The sequence below is a fragment of the Phodopus roborovskii genome, unplaced genomic scaffold (assembly GCF_943737965.1).
Source record: "Phodopus roborovskii unplaced genomic scaffold, PHOROB, whole genome shotgun sequence".
Classification (NCBI taxonomy): Eukaryota; Metazoa; Chordata; class Mammalia; order Rodentia; family Cricetidae; genus Phodopus; species Phodopus roborovskii.
This window is the reverse complement of record NW_026126611.1, coordinates 1,325,444-1,345,856: the sequence shown is the minus strand read 5'-3', so window position 1 is coordinate 1,345,856 and position 20,413 is coordinate 1,325,444. Positions and strand designations below refer to the sequence as shown.

Genomic DNA, 20,413 nt, shown 5'->3' with positions numbered 1-20,413 from the left:
AAATCACAGAGATCTGCCTGTCTCTGCCTCCCCGGGTGCTGGAATTAAAGGAGTGCTGATCTTTAAGGAGCAGATCTTCTGTGAAAACAACTGGCCCTTTCCACTTAATTTTTCTTTTGGAGAGGATTATGGGAAAGTCTTTTCTTTGGGAAATTATAATGGGTATGAGTCACTCAGGTGGGGTTTGTTTACACTAGGACCTTGCTAGGTAGCTCAGGTTGGCTTCAAACTCAGCAGAACTCTCCTGCCTCAGCCTCCCAACTGCTTTGTCCTCGAGTGACCCAGGGAAGTGTCTGTAGTTCAAAGTGACTGGAATCACCCCCATTTCTGCAGGTGGAGCCTTGTCTCGATGGTCATTACATTTCAACACGGGTTTATATACATACATACATACATATACATACATACATGCTGTAGTATTTTACTTTATAACTCATCAGCACTCACTTTCTAAATGAAAATGAACACACAGTTCAGGAATGCCTCAGCAGGCTCCAAACTAGAAGGTGCTGCGAATTCTCTTCTTTAGATTTTATGCTTCTTAATAGCAAGGACTAAGTCATATGACAGACAGACTGTGATAAATGTTTAAACTGTACAATGAAGACAATGCATTCATAATAAGAATTTGCTTGGTATACTGGCTTCGGGTAGAGAAAAGGGAGGGTTTTTTTTCATATTTTCCTTTCTTATGAACTTGCAAGTCCTCCTTCAAAATTCAGCTCATGTTATTTTTCTGACTAAATCGTTAACTGTTAAAATCTCAGCTTCTTCACATATGTGTGTATCTCTTAAATCGTATTGTGTACCATGTGTTCACATTTCTTATTCTTCTAATTCAGAAGTCTTTCTAGACAGAAATAATTTCTGATACATACCACCTGCTCAATAGATCTGCACTGGTCCATACCCATTTCTACATTCACGTGACTCTCTCAGAATGGACACTATTCATTAAGTGACCTTTCAGATGACAGAGGGACACAGTGGAGGAAGAGGAAGGGGCTAGCAGCTTCCAGCCAAGGAGCATGAAGACCTCGCAAGGGGGCCGGCCTCCCCCGTGGGCTGAGCCTCCAGCTATGTGTGTTAACACGGCCCTGGGACACTTTAAGACCTCTGTGTTCCAAATCTGCAGGAGGTGTGGGTCTGGCATGGAGAAATATGATGAGGAAGGGCGGCAACTGCATTGGGAGAAGCGTGCAGCTCTCTAAGCAACCCAGCAGAAATGAGGGGCACCTTATTACACAATGAGCTGCACTACACGCATTCCTATGCCACACACCTAACCCTAACCCGGTGTCTATGATAGCTAATAAAGAAATGAGGGGTGAATGATAAGTGTGAATTGTGTGTCAGTAAAAATGAGCCTTTCATGGTCACAGCTTACCGCTGTGGATTTCTAATGCTGGGTAAGTCTCTTAAAATAGATTTTTTTTTTTTTTTAGCCCCATTTCTCAATGGTGCTGAAGGTCTATTTGATAACACTTGGAGGAAGCACACATACATACATGTCTGTCCTCTGCACCACAGCCTACAAGCCTTCCACAAGGACTAAAAGCAACTCCACACGGGTAACAGCGGTCTGGGTGCCCTTCGAAGCGGCGAACACACCTGCAAGGGTAGAAGGAAACAGCTGGGCAGAAAATGGCTGTTAAGACAAGCTAGAAGACAACAATCAACATGTGTGCTGATATTTTGTTTATGATCTAAAGAATAAAGCTTGCCTGAAGATCAGAGTGCAAAGCAAGCCACACTAGCTAGCCATAGAGGTCAGGCAGTGGTGGACACACCCCTAATCCCAGCACTCAGGAGACAGAGGCAGACAGATCTCTCTGTGAGTTCAAAGCCGCCCTGGGATACATAAGACTGAATCTGCATAAAAGAGAAACATGGCTCACACAAATGTGATCTCAGCGTTTGGGATCCCACGCCTTTAATCCCAGCACTAGAGAGGAATATAAGGTGGAGGAGACAGGGGCAGTGGAGTTTGAGGTTTGGTGGAGACAGGACCACCCATTTAGGCCTGAGGTAGACGTCAGAGCTAGCGGCTGACTGCTTTGCTTTCCTGATCTCCAGCTTTAAGCCCAGTATCTGTCTTTGGGTTTTTATTTTTCATGCTACAGACATGTTTTTTAGCTGATAGCTAAAGAAAATTACTTTCTTTGATGTCTGTGTGTGGTATTGAGAATCAAATCCATGGCTTTTTCTCATGCTAGGCAAATACTACCACTGAACTACATCCTTGAAAAAAAATGTCATATTAAGAAGTATTAAATGGTAGGTAATTAAAGAGACCTTTAAAATAATTTAAACTCTTTTCAAAATCATAAATTCCCAAAGATGTAAGAGAAGATGAACCTTTATATATAAGAAATATTAAATAAGCAATTTCTAGTGATTTTTCAAACAAATCTTCTAAAATCATAAATTATGGAAAGAGGCAACCCACAGCATTTAGGGAGCTGCAGCATTCTAGAAAGAGGGTTGAGTTTCACAACCACTTACCACAGGCTATATGAAACTTGCCCATGGTCGTGCATTGATGGTACACGCCTTTAATCCCAGCACTCCGGAGGCAGAGGCAGGCAGATCTCTGTGATTTTGAGGCCTGACCTACAGATTGAGTTCCAGGACAGGTTCCAAACTAATACAGAGAAACCCTATCTCTGAAGGAGGAAAAAAAAATAAACTTGCCCATGAGGGAAAAAAAATCAATGATTTATTCAATTTTATTAAGATCGAACCTAGTAGCCAGAGTCTTCCTTAGAAAGGCATCAACAAGCATGGCCAACACCTTGTGGGTACCCTGGGGCATGTCAAGACTGAATATCGTCCCTGAATAGTAGCTGAGATCTCACTTCAACCATATAGCATAGGGTGAAGCTTTTGTATTTCTTCTACTGACACAGAAGAAAGAAAGCACACTGCTGGCGATTTCCTTGTGAATATCTGTGTAGTGTGAACATATACAAACACTTGTCAATTTCATGACATTACACACACACACACACATATATGTATGTGTATATATGTACATATATATATATATATAGTACAGTGATGGCTTACCATAGTTTAATTACCAGAAGGTAAAGGTTAACGCTTAAATAGAAATATCTTCACAAGAGGAAGACCAAAAGACCAAGCAGCCTAAGGTGAAGTACCATCGGTGTCACTCCAGGGGAGCTGTGTGAGCCCAGTGCTAGTGTCCAGTGTAAGCAGGACACATGTCACAGGAAAAGAAAAGAAAAATGTATCTGGGGTAGCTCTACTATGTGTCCCCACACTTACCCGCATCTCTGACTCTCAAATAGGAGAACAGACTAGCCCTTACGGTTTTTACCACCCCTCACATCTCTGACTTTCAGGAGTCGTGTGTGATTGGCCCTCGGAGAATAGACAAGCACGTACGGGTTTTTTTACCATCCCCCGGGTGACTGCACTGATTCTGTGGGCACTCCGGGCTTCCCCACAGCATACCCAGACCAGTCATGGCCTTGTAGTATTTGCAGGTTGCATTCCCAGCTCAGTTCCAGTTTCCCCTCGAGGCGGTGCTTTGATGCAGGCTGGCCTTACCTCAGAGTCCTCAGGTCCCACAGTCGGACGCCATCACCGACAGCTGTGGTCAGGAAAAGATTATATGCCAGAGACTTCTGAGTGGTATATGATGATCCCTGTCATCAGATAGGGAAAATTAAAAAATCGGGAGGAGCTTTTAAGAAACATTTTACTTATTTGATTTGAGAGGGGATGCATGCCACAGTGCGTGTATAGACAGACCTCTGACAACTTAACGGGAATTGGTTCTCTCTTTCTGCCCATGTGGGGCTGGGGAAATCAAACTCACATCACCCTCAGGCTTAACCTCAAGTGCCTTCACCTGCTTAGCCATCTCACAGACCCCAAGATGACAAGACTGGAATCTAAAGCCGGAAGTCAGCTAACCTTCCTTAAGTTTGTAGCTTTAGGGCGGGACGGTAAACCTCCATGCAGCCGTGAGTAACATAGCAACCTGTGTAGATAACAAACTGCACATACAACAGGGCCTCTGGAGACTCCCTCCTGGTGGCATTGTAGCATCTTAACCTGTGTAGGTACACGCTGTGGCTAACGATGTAATTCTCAGGACACGACCTCAGGTTGGGCAACGGCATGATTGCTAGCCAAATGCACTCTACTCTTAATAATCAATGTCTGTTTGCTCGATGCCCTTGAGAGCCACAGAACTACAAAACAGCAATGGAAAAAAAAGACTAAGGTGCTTTACGCACCATTTGTTTTCAGTATTGATCACAACCTTTATCCAACAAATTATCTGTAATGCAATACACTCCTCAATGAGCACTAAGTGTTATTGGCCAGTTATCACACCCTGAGTGGGTGCCTTGGTGATGAAACACATGACATTCTATGGACCACAGGACCCCACATTTCACTCATGTCACTGGCAGTAACGGCTCTCTCTCTGCAAGTCCAGGCCTTGACATCTGATGACTCCGATGGTCCCCCAGATGAAGGATGAACCCCACCAGAGGAGCCATTTGTCTCAAAACATTCCTCAAATGCACTATAATTCATAAGACCACCATTCTCTTGCCACATCAAGATTACCTGAAATATTATGACAGACATGTCCAAGATCTAACACTAATGCACAGAGTGACTTAGTGGAGCCCATTCTTGTCCAGCATAGTCACATGGGTTTGTAGGGGGTGTGAAGAGGTGCCATAGTCTTGCCTCAACAAGATGATGGGACAGACTTAGTAGACTTCCTAGTGGAGGCCTTACCCTCTTCTAGGAGCAGATGGGAGGTGGGGGAATATGGGGAGCAGGAGGAGAAGAGGGAGAGGGAACTGGGATTGGAAGGTAAAAAAATAAATTAATTTTTAAAAAGCCAAATTTAATGATAAAAAAAAAAAACAGGTGAACCTAGAAGTCATTCTTCATCTACAAGCAGGAAACAAAGGCTCACATTAAGCTCAGTGAGAACAAGACAGACAACATGCTACACACTTCTTTAGATCTTTATCCTTCCAGCATTAAAAACTAGTTAGTCCCCACTTATAGTCAAGAAATCTGATATGTGGTGGTGGTCTATACAATGCCTCATTGCTGTGAAGCTCAAGTTAGTCCAATCCTGAGTTATCTGGAAGAAAAGCATCAACTGGAGGATTTCCCCAAACAAGGATAGCAGACTGTGGATGGTGCACAGGTTGGCGAAGCCAGCTTTGGCCCAGGCAGGCAGTAGACTCCTGATTCAGTGAGTCCTCAGATGATGAGAGGCCCCCTCCTGAGCACACTGAGAATGGAATGCATTCCCCATCACAGATATTAGTCAAAGACAAAGAATGAAGAGTCTCCTGCAATGTTATTAAGACATCTGCAGGGGCTAGCGGTACGGCCAGCACAGCGCTCATCTAGAGGACCTCGGTTTGGTTCCAATCACCCACACTGGGTAGCCTATAAGCCCCTTTAACTACAGCTCTAGGGCAATCCAACGTCTCCAGTGTCCAAGAACACTGGCACCAACACACAGATATACACATACACACATAATTTTAAAATACTATTAATAAATAAATCTTTGAGAGAACTGTAGCAAAAGAAGAAAGTTTAACATAGTTTGATGATCAGAAAACAGCTAATACTGGATCTGGCAGGAGTTTGAGTTTGCGTCATAACCCATTTATAATTGTTAAACACGTTAAGCTGAGACTTCTTAAATACCACTTCTACTACTGTCTACAAACTCACTTTATTTTGACAGATTTGATGAGCAGGCCTTGAATGGACTTCAGCTATCACTGCAGTGCTGCGGCCAGCATTAAGGTCAAAAACTTCCACACTCCGGTCCCGACCAGCTGCGAGTATGATATCTGCAGAAGGTCAGTCAAGGGGTCGCCTCCGAAGTCTCATCTATGGCACACAGGTCTACCCACTTTATTATCGGGAAAAAGTGGGGACCTCACAAGACTCAGAAATGGATAATTAGTAAATTATCGAAGTTCCAGAGAAAATGCTCAGTATAACTCTACCAGCGACGGCTCCCAGCTAGCGCGGGAGCTGAAGAGGAGGCAGTGATGGGGACAGAGCATGGCACAAGACACAGTGCGGACATCCACCAGCTCCTGGGATAGATACACGGTGTCATCAGCACAGGGTGCAGGGTGCAGACCCGCACCATGCTCTGTCAAGAGGCATGTTGAGTTTTGACGGCACAGGGCACCTGCAGCAGGTGTGACAGTTTGCTAAGAAAATGCACTAGATGACTACGCACGTTATTCGGTAAACACAGACGCCGCTGGTGAGCTTGAGCAGCTGTGTCATAACCCAGACTGTTAATCCTTGGAGGTGCTCCTTGCTATTAAGATAAGGTTACTCCACCCACAATTACGGCAAAGGGCCCCACATTCCACAAGGAGAGCCACTCGTCTGTCCCTTGTGCCCAGCAGGACGCCTGGGGGCTTCTCAGATGCCCAGAAAGGGCTTTGCCAGAAAGCAATGCTCAGTGCAAGGCACAGCCGCAGACTGGAAGGAAGGATACAGGAGTAGAAGTCGTTCACGGCAGACACGGTGGTCATGTCTGCTCCGCTGCTCAACGGGAGCCGGAAAATAGGCTTGTACCTGCTTTTCGGTTTATACCTGTAAGAAATGCGGGGAAGATGACCAATGTTTTTACTTCTCCATTTAAAAACATAAAAACATGAAAATAAAGGGTTTTTGTTGCTTAGCCACATGTTTTAATGCTAAGTGAATAAGCCACCTTAATCTTCCTTTTGGGAATTCAGTTTTCTATCAGAAATTCTGGGTTGTTCTCTCTCTCTCTCTCTCTCTCTCTCTCTCTCTCTCTCTGGATGCATCATGAAAGTACCAGTATATTATATAGCCCAAAACAACCCATTCCTAACTATGGGGAAGCTAGTTTGTCTCTTAATTCTAAAATAATTATATGTTCCCTGATAGGTACTCAACCAGTTACACGGTGTTACTATCTCATCCTGAATATCAGTCCTTATTACTTTCAGAAGGGTAACATGAGCACTGGGTATTGCCTCAATAAGTGCATGATCTTAACCATGGAAGTAATTTCCTACAGGGAAATAAGTTGTAAGCCAGCCCAGGAAGTAATCTCAGCCCAGCCTGAGCACAGCTTGTCAAGGACAAGGCAAAAAAAAAAAAAAAAAATGTACAAAGAGTCAGCTTGGTGGCGTTGAAGAGCTTGCACAGGCCCAGCGCAGACACTGCACTTCCCAGGGTGAAGACACTTGTGTTCTCCAACACATGGTGCAGGGAGCTGCCTGGAAGGGTGCTGCACCCGAGGCTGAGAAGCTCTGGAATGGGTTCTCTGAGCCGCAGAGTCCAGGGGCAGGCCCCAGGCCTGAAGGGACACAAGGGAGGTGACCATACAGAGATGGAAACAGGATGCGGTCAAGTCTCCAGGGAGGCTTGAGAATAAATGTTCAAACTGATGGCCAGGCTCAAACACTGCTTAAGTGACATGGAAGGGCGGCTAAGAAAGAAGGCGCTAGAAAACAATAGAAGACTTTCCAGAAAGGCGGCCAGGCAGAGGTGTAGAGGAGAGAAGAGAACCATGCAGATAACACAGCAAGTGTGAATGCAGTCACTGTCCTCAGTCATTTTTCAGGATTGAAACCATGCCTGGTAGAAGCCCTTTCTCCTACTTTCCACAGCCAACTGAGCTGTAGTGTGGATTATGTACTCTAAGCCTGTGTCTGCCCAGCCAGGTAAATACTGGCAGAGAGAGAGAGAAAGAGAGAGAGAGAGAGAGCCAGCCCATAGCGGTGATCACAGTAAAAGTCAGCACTGATGACCTCAGAGACAGAGATGTCTGGCACAGGGCAGTCACCAATGACGGGAAGTCCTTGTTGGGACCAACTTCATCCTACTTTAACTTCCGGTGTTCCTGACAGGAGCTTCCAATCATAGAAGGCAGTGCTTTCTGTTTTGGGGTGGGATGAGTTGATGTGGAATGGGGTGGGGTGGGGTGTGATAGGACGAGATGACTAGGATAGGATGAGGTGGGATGGGATAGGAGGGGAGGGGATGAGATGGGAGGGGATGGGAGGGGAGGGGATGGGAGGGGAGGGGATGGGATGGGATGGGGTGGGATGGGATGAGATGGGATGGGGTAGAGTAGAATGAGATGGGAGGGGATGGGATGAGACAGGATAGGATGGAATGGGATGGGGTAGGGTGGGGTGGGAGGGAAGGATAGGAAGGGATGAGTAGGCTATGGTGGATGAGATGGAAAGATGTGCTTGTGGGCTGGGGTAAATGGGTGGGATTAGTTTCCACACTGGACCCATGTAAGATAGTTCAGCCCACCACGTGAGTTCAAGGTATACAGCAGGCAATTCGTAGCTCCTCACTCTAACTTGGCTCATTTTACCCTGCCAGGATGAGATGATGTGTCTGTCCTATGATGACAAACACGTTAAGCAAAATTACACCTGCTGACAACCAAGAAATTGGATGAATTGCAACAGTCCCCTGTAAATCACTCATCGGGTCCATTTATACCTACGCTTCTAACAACTTTCCAGTGATAATGAAAGTAAAATATGTGTTATTATGTAAGGTTGTATAGAAGGAAAACAAAAAAAGTCTCTTTTTACATAAGTGAGAATTGTGCTGAGTATTCTGCCAGACATTTTAATATAAGACCATAATTATGCTAGAATAATTTTTACTTTAAATATCAAAAAAATCTCTCATTACTACTTGGCATTCCTCTAAGTAACATATCAATCAGTGTTTGCACTGAATACAGCAGAGCGTGAATACCACTGTTTAACTATGCATTAAGTTTCCCAGCATTCATACATTAAGAGACTCTCCCTGCGTTCATCTTTCCATCTATCCATGGCTATTTTCTTAAGCTAATTAAAGAAAAGAAGAACATGGAGGAAGAGGCAGACACCCCCCCCCCAGAATGGCAAAGTGATGGTCAGGAGCAAAAGTGGGCGGACAAAAGTGTAAGAGCAAAAAGTGATGGTAAAACTGAGAAGGTAGTAACCATAGCTTCCCCCTTCCATGTTTCTTAGAGTGCATGTCTCTCAGAATGAAGAGGTGGGCCAGGGTGAGAACGGGGGCTGGCTCTCTGGGGCAGGTTCAGGAGGGGTGGGGGGCATTTGGGGGTGGGGGGACCACCTACCTTCGTATGTCATCCCTACAGAGGTCGATGTGGTACTTTAGCAGCCGGAATTCGGGGCCACAAGACAGCAGTATGAAAGTGTCCATGTAGTAGAACTGTGCACATGTTATCGGCTTGGGGAAAGAATCTGAACCCTGTGAAGTAGGCCAGCGATGAGCATGGCAGCATGCTGCCGCACAGTCCCACGACAGCCCTCCCCACACTCCTGTCCTCATCCTGAACACGTCTTGCCACGGCCAACCCACAACGCTGACTCTGCTTGCTTTCGAAGCTCACTGTGGTAAGGTGATGGGAGATGTCATTCTGTAAATGTGTTTCTCGTACTGGTTAATGAATAAAGCACTGTTGGCCAATAGGAAAGCAAGATAGGCGGGACTAGGAGACAAGGAGGATTCGGGAAGAGGTAGGAGGATTCAACATGTGGGGACTTGAGAGAGCAGAACTCCGTACCCTCTCTCCGGTAAGATAAGACTACGTGGAAATACTAAGAAATGGGTTAATATTTAAGACAGAGCTAACCAATAAGAAATGCTACTAACAGGCCAACAGCTTTATATCTAATACACAGTCTCTGTGTGTTATTTGGGGCTGGCACGGCTTGGGACCAGGCTGGCGGGAAAACTACTTGTAACATAAGGCTTTTCAATCCTGCCCACTTACAAGCGCTAAGATGAAAAATGTTGAAAATTTGGGGGTAAGGAAATTTTGAGACAGGATCTCACTATGTAACCCCAAACTGGCCTTGGAGGATCACCCTGCCTCTGTCTCCTTAATCTGAGATCACAGGCTTCTGCCACAGGGCTGGCTTAGAAAATTGGAAAGTGGGGGGGGGGGGTTCAATGAAGCATTGAACATCAAGACTATTCCTGGTGTTGAAATCAAAAACACGGTTTGGAACTCAGTTCTGGGTATCTACTACCAGCTTTGTGTCTCACAGCCAATCAGGCCCAGCCCAGGGACTGATAACTCTGTGGCTGGCTGCTGAGAACGTCCTGTAGGGCGGCGACCCTGAGCACTCCGTCTGCCCGGCTGACCTCCCCATAGACAGGACTTGTGAGGCGATGCATCCAACTGTGGCAGCTGATAATGCACTCAAGACCTAGCCAACCGTGGAGCACCACATGGTGTGGACCATGAGACCCATGGAGCGTGTGCACACTCCAGCATTACCAGGAATCGTCACACCCTGGGGTCAGTAGTCCAGAAAAAGGTCAAACTTCAAAGCGCAGTTTCTATCACTTTCACATGCTGTTAAGTTCAAGTATTATAGCTCTAAAATGCCCAGAGTCAGCTGCTCTCTGACTTTCATAAAGGCTCTTCTGGGTTAGGGTGTAATTCGCGAGAGGAGGCAGGGTTTCTTAGCACCTCTCCTGTTTCCTTCTTAGTGGTGAGATTTAGTGTGCTCTCTCTCTCTCTCCCCATTCCACTTCCAAATAACTTTATACACATGCATTAAAGCAAGTCATAAAACAACATCCACTTGTCCACCAGTATTCCTCTATAATGTAATATCGAACTAATACATAAAATTACCCATGTTGTTCTATGGGTCCTTTTGCCATTTTCGTGCCATAAGAAACATAAACATATACCAAATGTATCTGTCGGTGTACATATCACACGCCGAGAACGTGTTACCATGTGTTACGTACGATTGCATTTCACCTGTGAATGAATTTGAGGAACTGTCCTACCATCCTGTCTCTATTGCAGTGGACAGCTCCTCATTCTACCTGTCCCTGGGCTCCACACCCAGGGTCACTACCTGCCATGACATATGTGCTCATGTACACATTACCAAAAGCATCATGGGTTCTGTCCTGGGAACCGACCACACCCTCAGTGTCTGGTCCCGGCCTGTAGACAGCAGCCACCTCTTGTCATGGCTCCAGCAGACGGTGCTCACAGCTCCATCGTGACCTAAGTGTTCAGGATAAAGGGAGGAAGAAAGAGAAGGAGAATGTCCGCCTGTACCAGAACTGCCTCTTCTCGAGGAGCGGGGGGGGGGGGGGGGGGGGGGCAGTTTCTTGCTGTGATGCGGATGGACCAGGCCCGGAGACCTTCCCTGGAATTCTGTACAAGTGGAAATGGGCTGGGCAGATGGAGGAGGCGAGCTGGAGGCTGCACAGTGTCGGGCATACACCAGGGTATCATCGGTGACCCAGGACTTGCTGAGCCATCACATTTCACCCCAGGGTGCTGCTGTGCGGTGAAAACTGCAGAGTCAGGGACCGCAACTTTGACAAGAATCTAGCTAAGGAAAACCTCCCTCTCACCCGCGCTGGTCTCAGCACGGGGATAATTAAAAGGGCAGTCAGTGAATCGGGATCAGCAGAGCATGCTGGCCAGAAAACCGCCCGAATAAAAATGGAAAGCTGCTCTGAAACAGGACATCAGAACAGCAAAAAGTTAGTGAGCAGAAAAATTATGTCAAATGGCTTTGCTGCCCCCTTGTGTCGAGTTCTGGCATTTTCCCCAAAAGTGTAGATGACCCGTCTAATGAACACACTGATCACTGCTCTTAGGAGTGCAGAGCGGGGCACTATGGAAATCTGTGTGGAAGCTGCTCAGGAAGCCAGAAAGGAATCCACCACGTGATCTAGCTATAGAATTCTGTCCCCAGATGACTCCTTGTCCCACTATCGATAGGCTTTCATCCATGTTCACCGCTGCTCTATTCATAACAGCCTAGGTGTCTGTCAAGGGAAGCACGCACAGCGATAATGCAGCATGTAGACTATGGAATCTGCAGGTGGATGGATGAGGGTCGAAACAATCATCTGGGTGAGGCGACCCGGGCCCAGAAAGACAAATGTGCCATGCTTTCTCTAAATTGTAGATATTTACTTTGACTCTTTAGATACACGTGCTTCATCTGGAACATCTACGGAGGTCAGAAAATTAGCAAGGGGCCATGGCATGGAGCTTCCAAGGGAGCAGAGATAGAATGAAGTGATATGAAAAGGTAAAGGGCAGTAACGGAAAAGGAAGGGGTTGGGAAAGAAGGGAATACGAGGGGTAAACGGCACTAGAGAGCTTTGATAAGAATCGCGTGGAAGGCTACTGTTATAGAGGCTTCTTAAAATGCACATGTGCACATATGAGAAGACCTTAAACGGAGCTGCTCTATAAGGATGCCACAGGCTAACAAACAAAAGGCCCAGTTTCCACAATGGTAACCACTTTGGGATTTGTTGGCCACGGGGTTCCCATACACCCCCAAACATTCCAGGTCATTGTCAATGTTCTTGGTCAGCACCCAGAAACGGATTATAAGACCCTCCTGACAAAGACACCACGTACTTTGAGTCGTAGAACAAAAAGAAATCATAGTGCTGGGTGGTGCCTGGTATGTACCGAAGGAGAAGTAGCCAAAAATCTTACCTGGCTGTAAACTCTGAAAGCTACAGTAAAGGCAGGCCCGGCAGGACGCACCCACTGGTGCGACAGTAGGAAGTCGCGGGGGCAGAATAACTACTTTCTGATGGAATTTAAGGCCCGTCCATAAGTTGAAACCCACACCTGGAACCAATACCAGGCCTAAGAATCTGGGGCTAGACAGATCATGGGTACTAGGGGAGAACATAATACTATTCTGAAAAATGGCCACAGTGTTAACCTACTCCTAATGGTCTCTCCTTACATCCTTAGATTAGTTACCTCTCAGCCTTCGTCAAATTCACTCCTTTCTTCAAGAGGTAATGATTGACACCGAGACCCACAACTGGTAAGGGTCCAGAAACAGTAACAAACTGAAATGCTTGGCCCTAAATGGGACATCTGTTTCACACCCACTCCTCCCAAGCAAGGCTCAGGAATCATTTCAGAAGGATCAGAAAGGCTGTAAAGCCAGAGGTGGTAGATGACACAAGGAAACTGTTTTCCAGAGACATCGGGACATTTGACCTATGAACTCACGGCAGGTGTGATACCATGCATAAGACCTGCACAAGCTCAGACTAGACAAAATCCCAATATGGAGATGAGAGGTAGGCATGAAGAGCTACTGGAGACTGGCGGCTGCTGGGAAGGAAAGGAGTCAGTTTTCTTTAAGGACACGGCCCCTGGTAGAGCATCCAAATTCCAGTGGAAGGCCAGACATACAGAAGTTTATGAGCAACACAAATTGGAATTGACGGGTTAAAAAAAAAAAAAAAAACAAGGACACAAAGTTTGGTGGGTAGGGTAGGGGTAGATCTGGGAAGAGTTGGGAGAAGGGGTGAATATGATCAATGTTTTTCAAAACTCTTAAAGAACCAATTAAAAACAAACAAATAAACAATAACAAAGTCTCAAGCATTTGCCAGGCCTGCTAACAATCAAACGCAACGGGGAGTTGACACCGCCAATGTACTAGCAGAGAGTACCTGTCTGTGCCTGTATTCCCCAGACAACTCAAGAGCGTCCACTGCTACCCCAGTATGTAAGGCAGATGGACATAAGGCAAGAGGTTTTTTTGTGCATGTTTGTAGTCAGTAAAAATGCCTAGCTTCTAAAGAAGCAGCTCTAGACTCCTAATGAAGAAAGAACTAAGAATTCTTGGCTGTAAAAGTAGGGGGCAGGGAAACACTGATATTATTAGGAACTTAGCACAGGAACAGTTTAACATGGATAATCTCAATTTTTAAAAGGTACTGAACTGTTTGATGTGTTAAAACACCCATTACAAACCCTGCTAAATTCCAAAATGCACTTCAATGAAAACGTTCTATTAAATTAAACATATTTCATCTCTGAAGGAAGAGTGGACTTCCTTCACTGACCAGAACCATTCAAATGCTATGGCTTTTGCCCGCGTAGGTCCTGGCTTTGTCTTCTGGAACATAGGTGCTGGGAAGGACGCGGGCTCCACCTGGTTTAGCAGCTTGCAGTAACCTGTCCCAGCAGCCCAAGCCCGTGTGTGAGCCATTGTGTGTGGAAAGCTGGAGCTCGGTGCTGCCAACGAGCACAGCCCACAAGATTCGCCCTCCCTCACTTCCGTTCCCCAAGGCTAAGGATACCTGAAAAAGCGGCAGGGGTTCCAGACAGGCTAGCGTCAAAGACCAGGCAAAGGTGGTTAGCTAAGCCACAGGCCAATCGCTGTCCATCCCCTGTTTAAAAAGACAAACAGCTCAGCAGAGAGGTAACACACTCATCAGCTGACAGGCAGAGAAGAAGATTCTGTGGAGGTCGAGCGCCACTCTTCCCTGTGAGACATGGTAAGACACGGCTCACAGGCCGGTGTCAAGGCCACCTTGTGATGCCCCTGTGGTCACGTCTCTCTAGCCTCTGTCTGTGGAAAGCCATCTAACCAGGTTCCTGTGTGAAGAGGTCATCATGGAAAATGTGCGAGCCACCACCCCCCCCCCCCCGGCAGTACTGAAGGGCAGAAGCACCCCGTGACAGCCCTCATCAAGTACAGTTAAAGCCTCACTTCACTCCAGACTCAAACCATGCCTATCAGTACAGGTAAGTACCGGTCACTTAACTTCATCGTCAGCTCGACTGCAACTGGAATCAACTAAAACCCAAGCAGCTGGGCATACCCGTGGGGGGGTGCAGATTCTTGACTGAATCATTTGATCCTAAACCTGGATCAGCTGGGGTCAGAAGAGCCACCCTAACTACATAGGGGGTCACACCTGGCGGCGACCTGCACAGAACAATATGAAAGGAGGGAGCGCTTGCTTTCTGCCTCCTTGCCCTTCAATGTTGCTGACACATTCATCTATCCTGCTGCTCAGGCGTTCCTTCGCTGGTCTCAGAACCTACTTCTTCGGGATTCCAACATGGCCTGAAGACCAGATTCGTGAACTGAACAACTACTGGATTCTTGGCCTTTCCTTCAGGAAATGGACATTGTTGAACTAGGAGGACTATGATCTGTAAGCCATTCAGATCCCACATATCTGTGTGTGTGTGTATATATATATATATATATATATCAAATATCCCATTTATGCTTTCTCTAGAGACTGAAACCAAGATCTTCAAAAACGAATTCACACCAGGACATTGGACAGATCCAGTTGCAGTTACGAATTGCAAATGGTTCCAAGAGGAGGCTTACCTGAGAATTGCAGACAGCTCACAGCAACAGGCTCCTGGGCCACAGCAACCTGCCTGCTGAGATTCCTGGGTAGGAAACTCTCCAAAGAATACTCCTTACTTCAAGGAAGGTCATAGTAGAGAGAGAGAGAGAGAGAACTTCAAAAGAGATTAGAAATAAACTGGGCATTAAGTATATATAAGTATATATTATATATATATATATATGGATATATTGGATATATCCTTTTATATGATTAAAGCTGAAAAATCTGTATAAACTCTTACAGTCACAACCATGAACAACTCTTTAAAACAGATTTGTATTCTGTATTATCACAGATATGTTATCTTTGTGGGTTTGTGTGTAGTGTGAATTGTGTAGGTATGCATGTGTGAGTGCAAGTACGTATTGTGCCCGTGCATAAAGACACCAGAGGTCAACCTCAGATGTCATTCTTCAAGCTCTCATGTGGGTGCTAAGGATGCAAATTCAGACACTCTTGTCTGCATAGCAGGTGCTCTGAACCACTAAGCCATCTCCGAAGCCCCTAGTTTCATACATCTATGGGTTGGTATTATAATACTAACTACAGTACTGTTCAACTTACACTGGAGTCATGGCTTGATAAACCCTACGCTGGAAACGCATGTTGCATACCTAACTAGAGATGGGCAGGGCTCCACCGAGCCTTCTACGGACTTGTCCAGACACCGGCGCAAGCCACTGCAGGTACACACACTCAATACAAAGTGACGTAGCAAGAGCAGTAGACAAAAGCAGCTCAGTCTCATCAAGGAACATTGTGCATACGTGTTAAAGCATCACACTGAGCCCCGGTAATGGATGCGACTGATCGAGCTCAATCACAAACACTCAAGGTCCCAGTGAGCATTTCTGTAAACATCGTCATTGTGCAAAGGTAGGTGTGGGGTACATAAACATGAGTGCTAAGGTAGGCAGCCCGTAGTCCCTTTTTTCACCGTGTATCTTATATGTTCGTCCTATATCATATAAAGTTCGGCCTGAGGCAAGCCCAAGGCCCCAAACTCTTTGTACACTCAGACTATGTTTGCAGCATGTCCAGGTCAATGAACCAGCGATGACCACTGAGAAGCTACACTGGCTCTGCAACTGTCCGAGACATGAGATGGTCAGCCATCAGGCACAGTGCTTTCCTACAGCTGCATTCTAACAAAACCTGGCTACCTCAAAACATAATAAAAAGAGCAGCATATCCAAAGAATTACTAAAGTGATACAACCATATTTGATTTGAAGGATGCGTGTCAAGGACATATTTGTATCCATATTTATGCATATATGGACATATATCTGTTTAAAGAATCAAGAAAGCCCTTTAAGAATGTTTCTAAGTTGCTTTAAATTTACTTAATGCACGCGCCCAATTACATACCATTTGTAATTGTTCTTGTATTTTGAAGCTCTTTTGCTTTTATGCTTGATGTTCGTTTTGGGGGAAAACATAGTCACACTGGAAAGAAAACACATATACACATGTATATATATCACTCTCGACAACTGGGATCCTAAATTTCTTACGATATTTACATTTCACAAGGAAAAAAATTAAACATGTACAAACTTACATCTTTTTTTTTTTCAGATTCCTTCTGTTCTTCTTGAATCCAAGTACATTCACCCTGACTTAGAGATGTCACAATGCTACACAACTCCTCTTTGGTGTGACCCTACCTAGCCTAAAGCTTCTCAGCTCAAAGTCCCAGGGAGCATCAGGGCCACCACAGCCTAGCACCATCATCCAGTGTGGGTCCTCAGAATCCATACTTAACCTCGTAGATTAAAATGCTGTGTTGTTCTTCGAATGCATGGATTTCCAGATCCATCCATCTGCCATCATTCAGGGATATCCTCTCTGGACCACATTGCCATCTATGAAGCTCATGCTCAAAACTACACTATGCGATCAAACTCAACACACAAAAATCTCACATGCCTCTAAGTGGATCTGTGGTTTGTGCTGGCTACAGTCATACCTGTCCTGGAGCTTACGTGGCCAATGGGCTGCAGCTGGTGCACACTTGTGACTAACTGGTGCCTCTGTTGATTATCTTTCCATCTAGTTATCCCTCCATCCACCCATCTCTCTACCCACCCATCCATCCTTCCTTTTATTTACCTGACTATTCATGACTATCTTATTGGAGAGTTTTCAGGAGCCAAATGCTGCCCCAAACACGGGCCTATAGGATAGACAACGAGTAACACACAGCATCCACGGTTGTTGTCATTAGGGAAAGAAAAAGAGTGGTAAAATAGGGGATGGCTGGCTGAGGGGGTGACAGAGTTGCTGTTGCATACAGGGAAGGCCTGAGCAGGGTCTGGAGGCTGGGGTGAGAGTGGGTGAGGGTAAGGAGAGAGCATTAACTGGGGGACGATAGAGACCCCACCTAACCCTACCACATGTTATAAGTGTAAGAAGCCCATGGGGCTCCAGACCCTGGGGCAACTTTGATTACTGTGTTGAAGACACACATGAGGTCTAGCTTCGAGATAAGAGGGTGGTGTGACTACACATTGTAAAGAAAGACAAATTTGCCTTTGAGAATTTTGAAGCTCTTGAAGGACTGGGAAACCCATGATGCTTGGTATTTTATGGTTTATAAGTAGCCTCAGCATTAGACTTGTTGCTTCAGATTTTAAATATCCCGAGTTTTAACACCCTGACATGGCAACAAAGCTGTGCTAATCAAAAGGTTGTGGTCTAAGATGAACTCACTGATGGGCTACACAATCCCACTCAGCCAGGCCTAAAAACACACATAGGAGCTCAGCAGCCTACGTTTATGAGAAAGAGAGACAGAGAGAAAAGACAGAGAGAGAGAGATGTTGCAGAAGATTCTTGGCCCAGAGGATCCCACTGCCCTTGGAGCCCCAAATGAACACACAGGCGCTATATTAGTTATAAAACTGTCAGCCGGTGGCTAGGGCTTCTTATTGGCTAGCTCTGTCTTAATTATTAACCCATTTCTATTAATCTAAGTATTTCCATGTGGTCTTATCTTACCAGAGAAGGGTCTGGACCTCTGACTCCTTTGGTGGCTCACATGACAACTGTTCTGCCTACCTTTCCCAGAATTCTCCTCTTAACCTAGTCCTGCTTATCTTCCTGCCTTACTGGCCAAGTTTTATTCATCAACCAGCAAGAAAAAACATATTTACAGAAGGGCAACCCCCATTGAGAGAGAGAGAGAGAGTCCAGCCAGGCCGTGGTGAGCTACCTCACTTTTCCACACCTCCAGCTTCTCGCTCACCACAACAAACCTGATGATTTGACCAGAACACAAGGAGCTGAGCAGAGGTCAGCAGCCAGTAAGAATTTAGCAAATGTTAACTGCACAGCTGGTACCCTTATGGTGACCGTGGTACTCTGGGGTCTAGCTCACATTTTAACCTGTCTTAGGTCCCTGCCTGCCCTGTTCATGGTGGAAACCCTCCAAAGACACATTAGTGTCCAGACAAAACCCCATCTCCACAGCGTTCTGGCAGGTCAGTTCTACCACTGACAGACATATGATGGCTGGTACTTACTGTGGTGCCGATGTATAGCCAGACGACCTAATTTTAGTGTGGAAAACCAGGGGCCGGTCCTCCATGACACTCCTCACAGCTGTGTGACATGAAGAAGAAGCAGCAAACATTTAACGTCACGAATCACCGTCCCCCAAACCAGGAAAGTTCTGACAGGACGACCCTCTGACCTGATGAAGTGAAAAGACTCCATGCAGAAGTCAAGCCAAGGAAAAACAGCCAAAAGTTCATCAAGGAGATGAAAAGTACAAGAAAACAATGCCAACTATACTAAACCATGTTACATGTAACACCATGTATTTCTTTTTCTCTTTTTCTGTTTGTTTTTTTGGGGGATAGGATTTCTCTGTGGAACAGTCGTGGCTGGCCTAGAACTCACAAAGTTCTGTACACCAGGCCGGCCTCTAACTCACAGAGATTGGAATGCCACCACCTCCCAAGCACTGGGATTAAAGGCGTGTGACACCACACCCAGGTAACAGCATGTACACCAAATGCATTTGATCTATGGTCCAGCACGGGGTCCCTGGCGGAATGGACCACAGTATACTGGCTCACCCTGACATGAATTCCACTGAACGTACAACCAGGAAGAATGATAGTGCAAACAGGGGCAGGCTGCCTGCCCCATAAATCAAATTCAAGGATTTAATGACTTTTGTGCCTCAGAATGGGGTGCTCCAGATGATAGGGACCCTAGAAACACAAGGGACATTTAGCGCCTCTTCCTCTAAACCAGACCTGGGGAACTAGAAGAGGCTGGGCCAGTAGCCTGGGGGTAAAAAGGCAAGGAAATGTGTAGATGTGGTGAAGATATACAGAATTTATCAGTGGGACTGACTGGTGGGAGCCAGGGGGAGGGGCGTTGTTAATCTTAAGTCAGTCAGTCAAGAGGCTTTATGAGACTGTGAGTTTGCATTGGTCAATGAAGCACTCACCGGTGAATGCCTCCTATAATAAAAATAACTGGGGCACCATGAATTCTGCCGTCTGAACACGAAAGATAACTTTAAAAATACACTTTGAAAAAAAAAAAATCAATGTGAGGACTATTTGGTCGCAGTTCCCAACAAACCAACCGGCAATATCATTGCATTACAGCCTTACTGATACAAGAGATCCCTGCTAGTTGTGACAGGTATGTTTTGGTCAGATGTTTCAGAAACGCACACTGAAGGGTGCACGATGCAATAGCGTGCTGTTGAGCCACCCAGGGTTCACCACTGGTGCCACCACCGCAAGTCCCCCAAGAAACCACGTCGGTATTGAGACACGCGCCCTTGAGTTCCTGTGAATTACGACAAACTCGGTGGGGGGGGGGGTGGATGGATGGAGTGCATTCCCAACCTGTGTGCCTGTGTTTCAGAGGGTGTGACACTAACCGTGTCTTTTGGCGTTAGCAGGCTTAGGAGAGTTTTCCTTAGTAACTCCAAAGCACAGTGGAGAAGTTGGAAGGACGCAGGAGCTAAAATAAAGACAGCCACACTGTGAGAGCAAACGATGATATGGCAGGACTGTTTCAATGCGACGTACATTTTTAAGGACAGTGTGAGATTAACTCAGGCAATTATGTAGGCTTACAATATCTGGAAATTAAAACCACCACCGTCCTTATCTTTATGAGAAAAATACTGACGT

The 20,413-nt window shown here is 45.9% G+C and overlaps 1 protein-coding gene across 1 annotated transcript in view; it reads right to left on the bottom strand.

Annotated features, from left to right (window-relative positions):
• Wdr27 (WD repeat domain 27) overlaps positions 1–20,413 on the bottom strand; it is a 45,960-nt gene that overhangs the window by 11,799 nt on the left and 13,748 nt on the right. The window contains exons 12-22 of the mRNA XM_051206051.1: positions 20,158–20,240; positions 18,776–18,854; positions 16,620–16,697; positions 15,225–15,322; positions 14,176–14,265; positions 10,974–11,095; positions 9,176–9,309; positions 6,545–6,642; positions 5,755–5,876; positions 3,577–3,674; positions 1,509–1,611 (exon numbers count right to left, since the gene is read on the bottom strand). Of these exons, the coding sequence (XP_051062008.1) occupies positions 1,509–1,611; positions 3,577–3,674; positions 5,755–5,876; positions 6,545–6,642; positions 9,176–9,309; positions 10,974–11,095; positions 14,176–14,265; positions 15,225–15,322; positions 16,620–16,697; positions 18,776–18,854; positions 20,158–20,240 (1,105 nt within the window). The remainder of the gene's footprint in view (positions 1–1,508; positions 1,612–3,576; positions 3,675–5,754; positions 5,877–6,544; positions 6,643–9,175; positions 9,310–10,973; positions 11,096–14,175; positions 14,266–15,224; positions 15,323–16,619; positions 16,698–18,775; positions 18,855–20,157; positions 20,241–20,413) is intronic.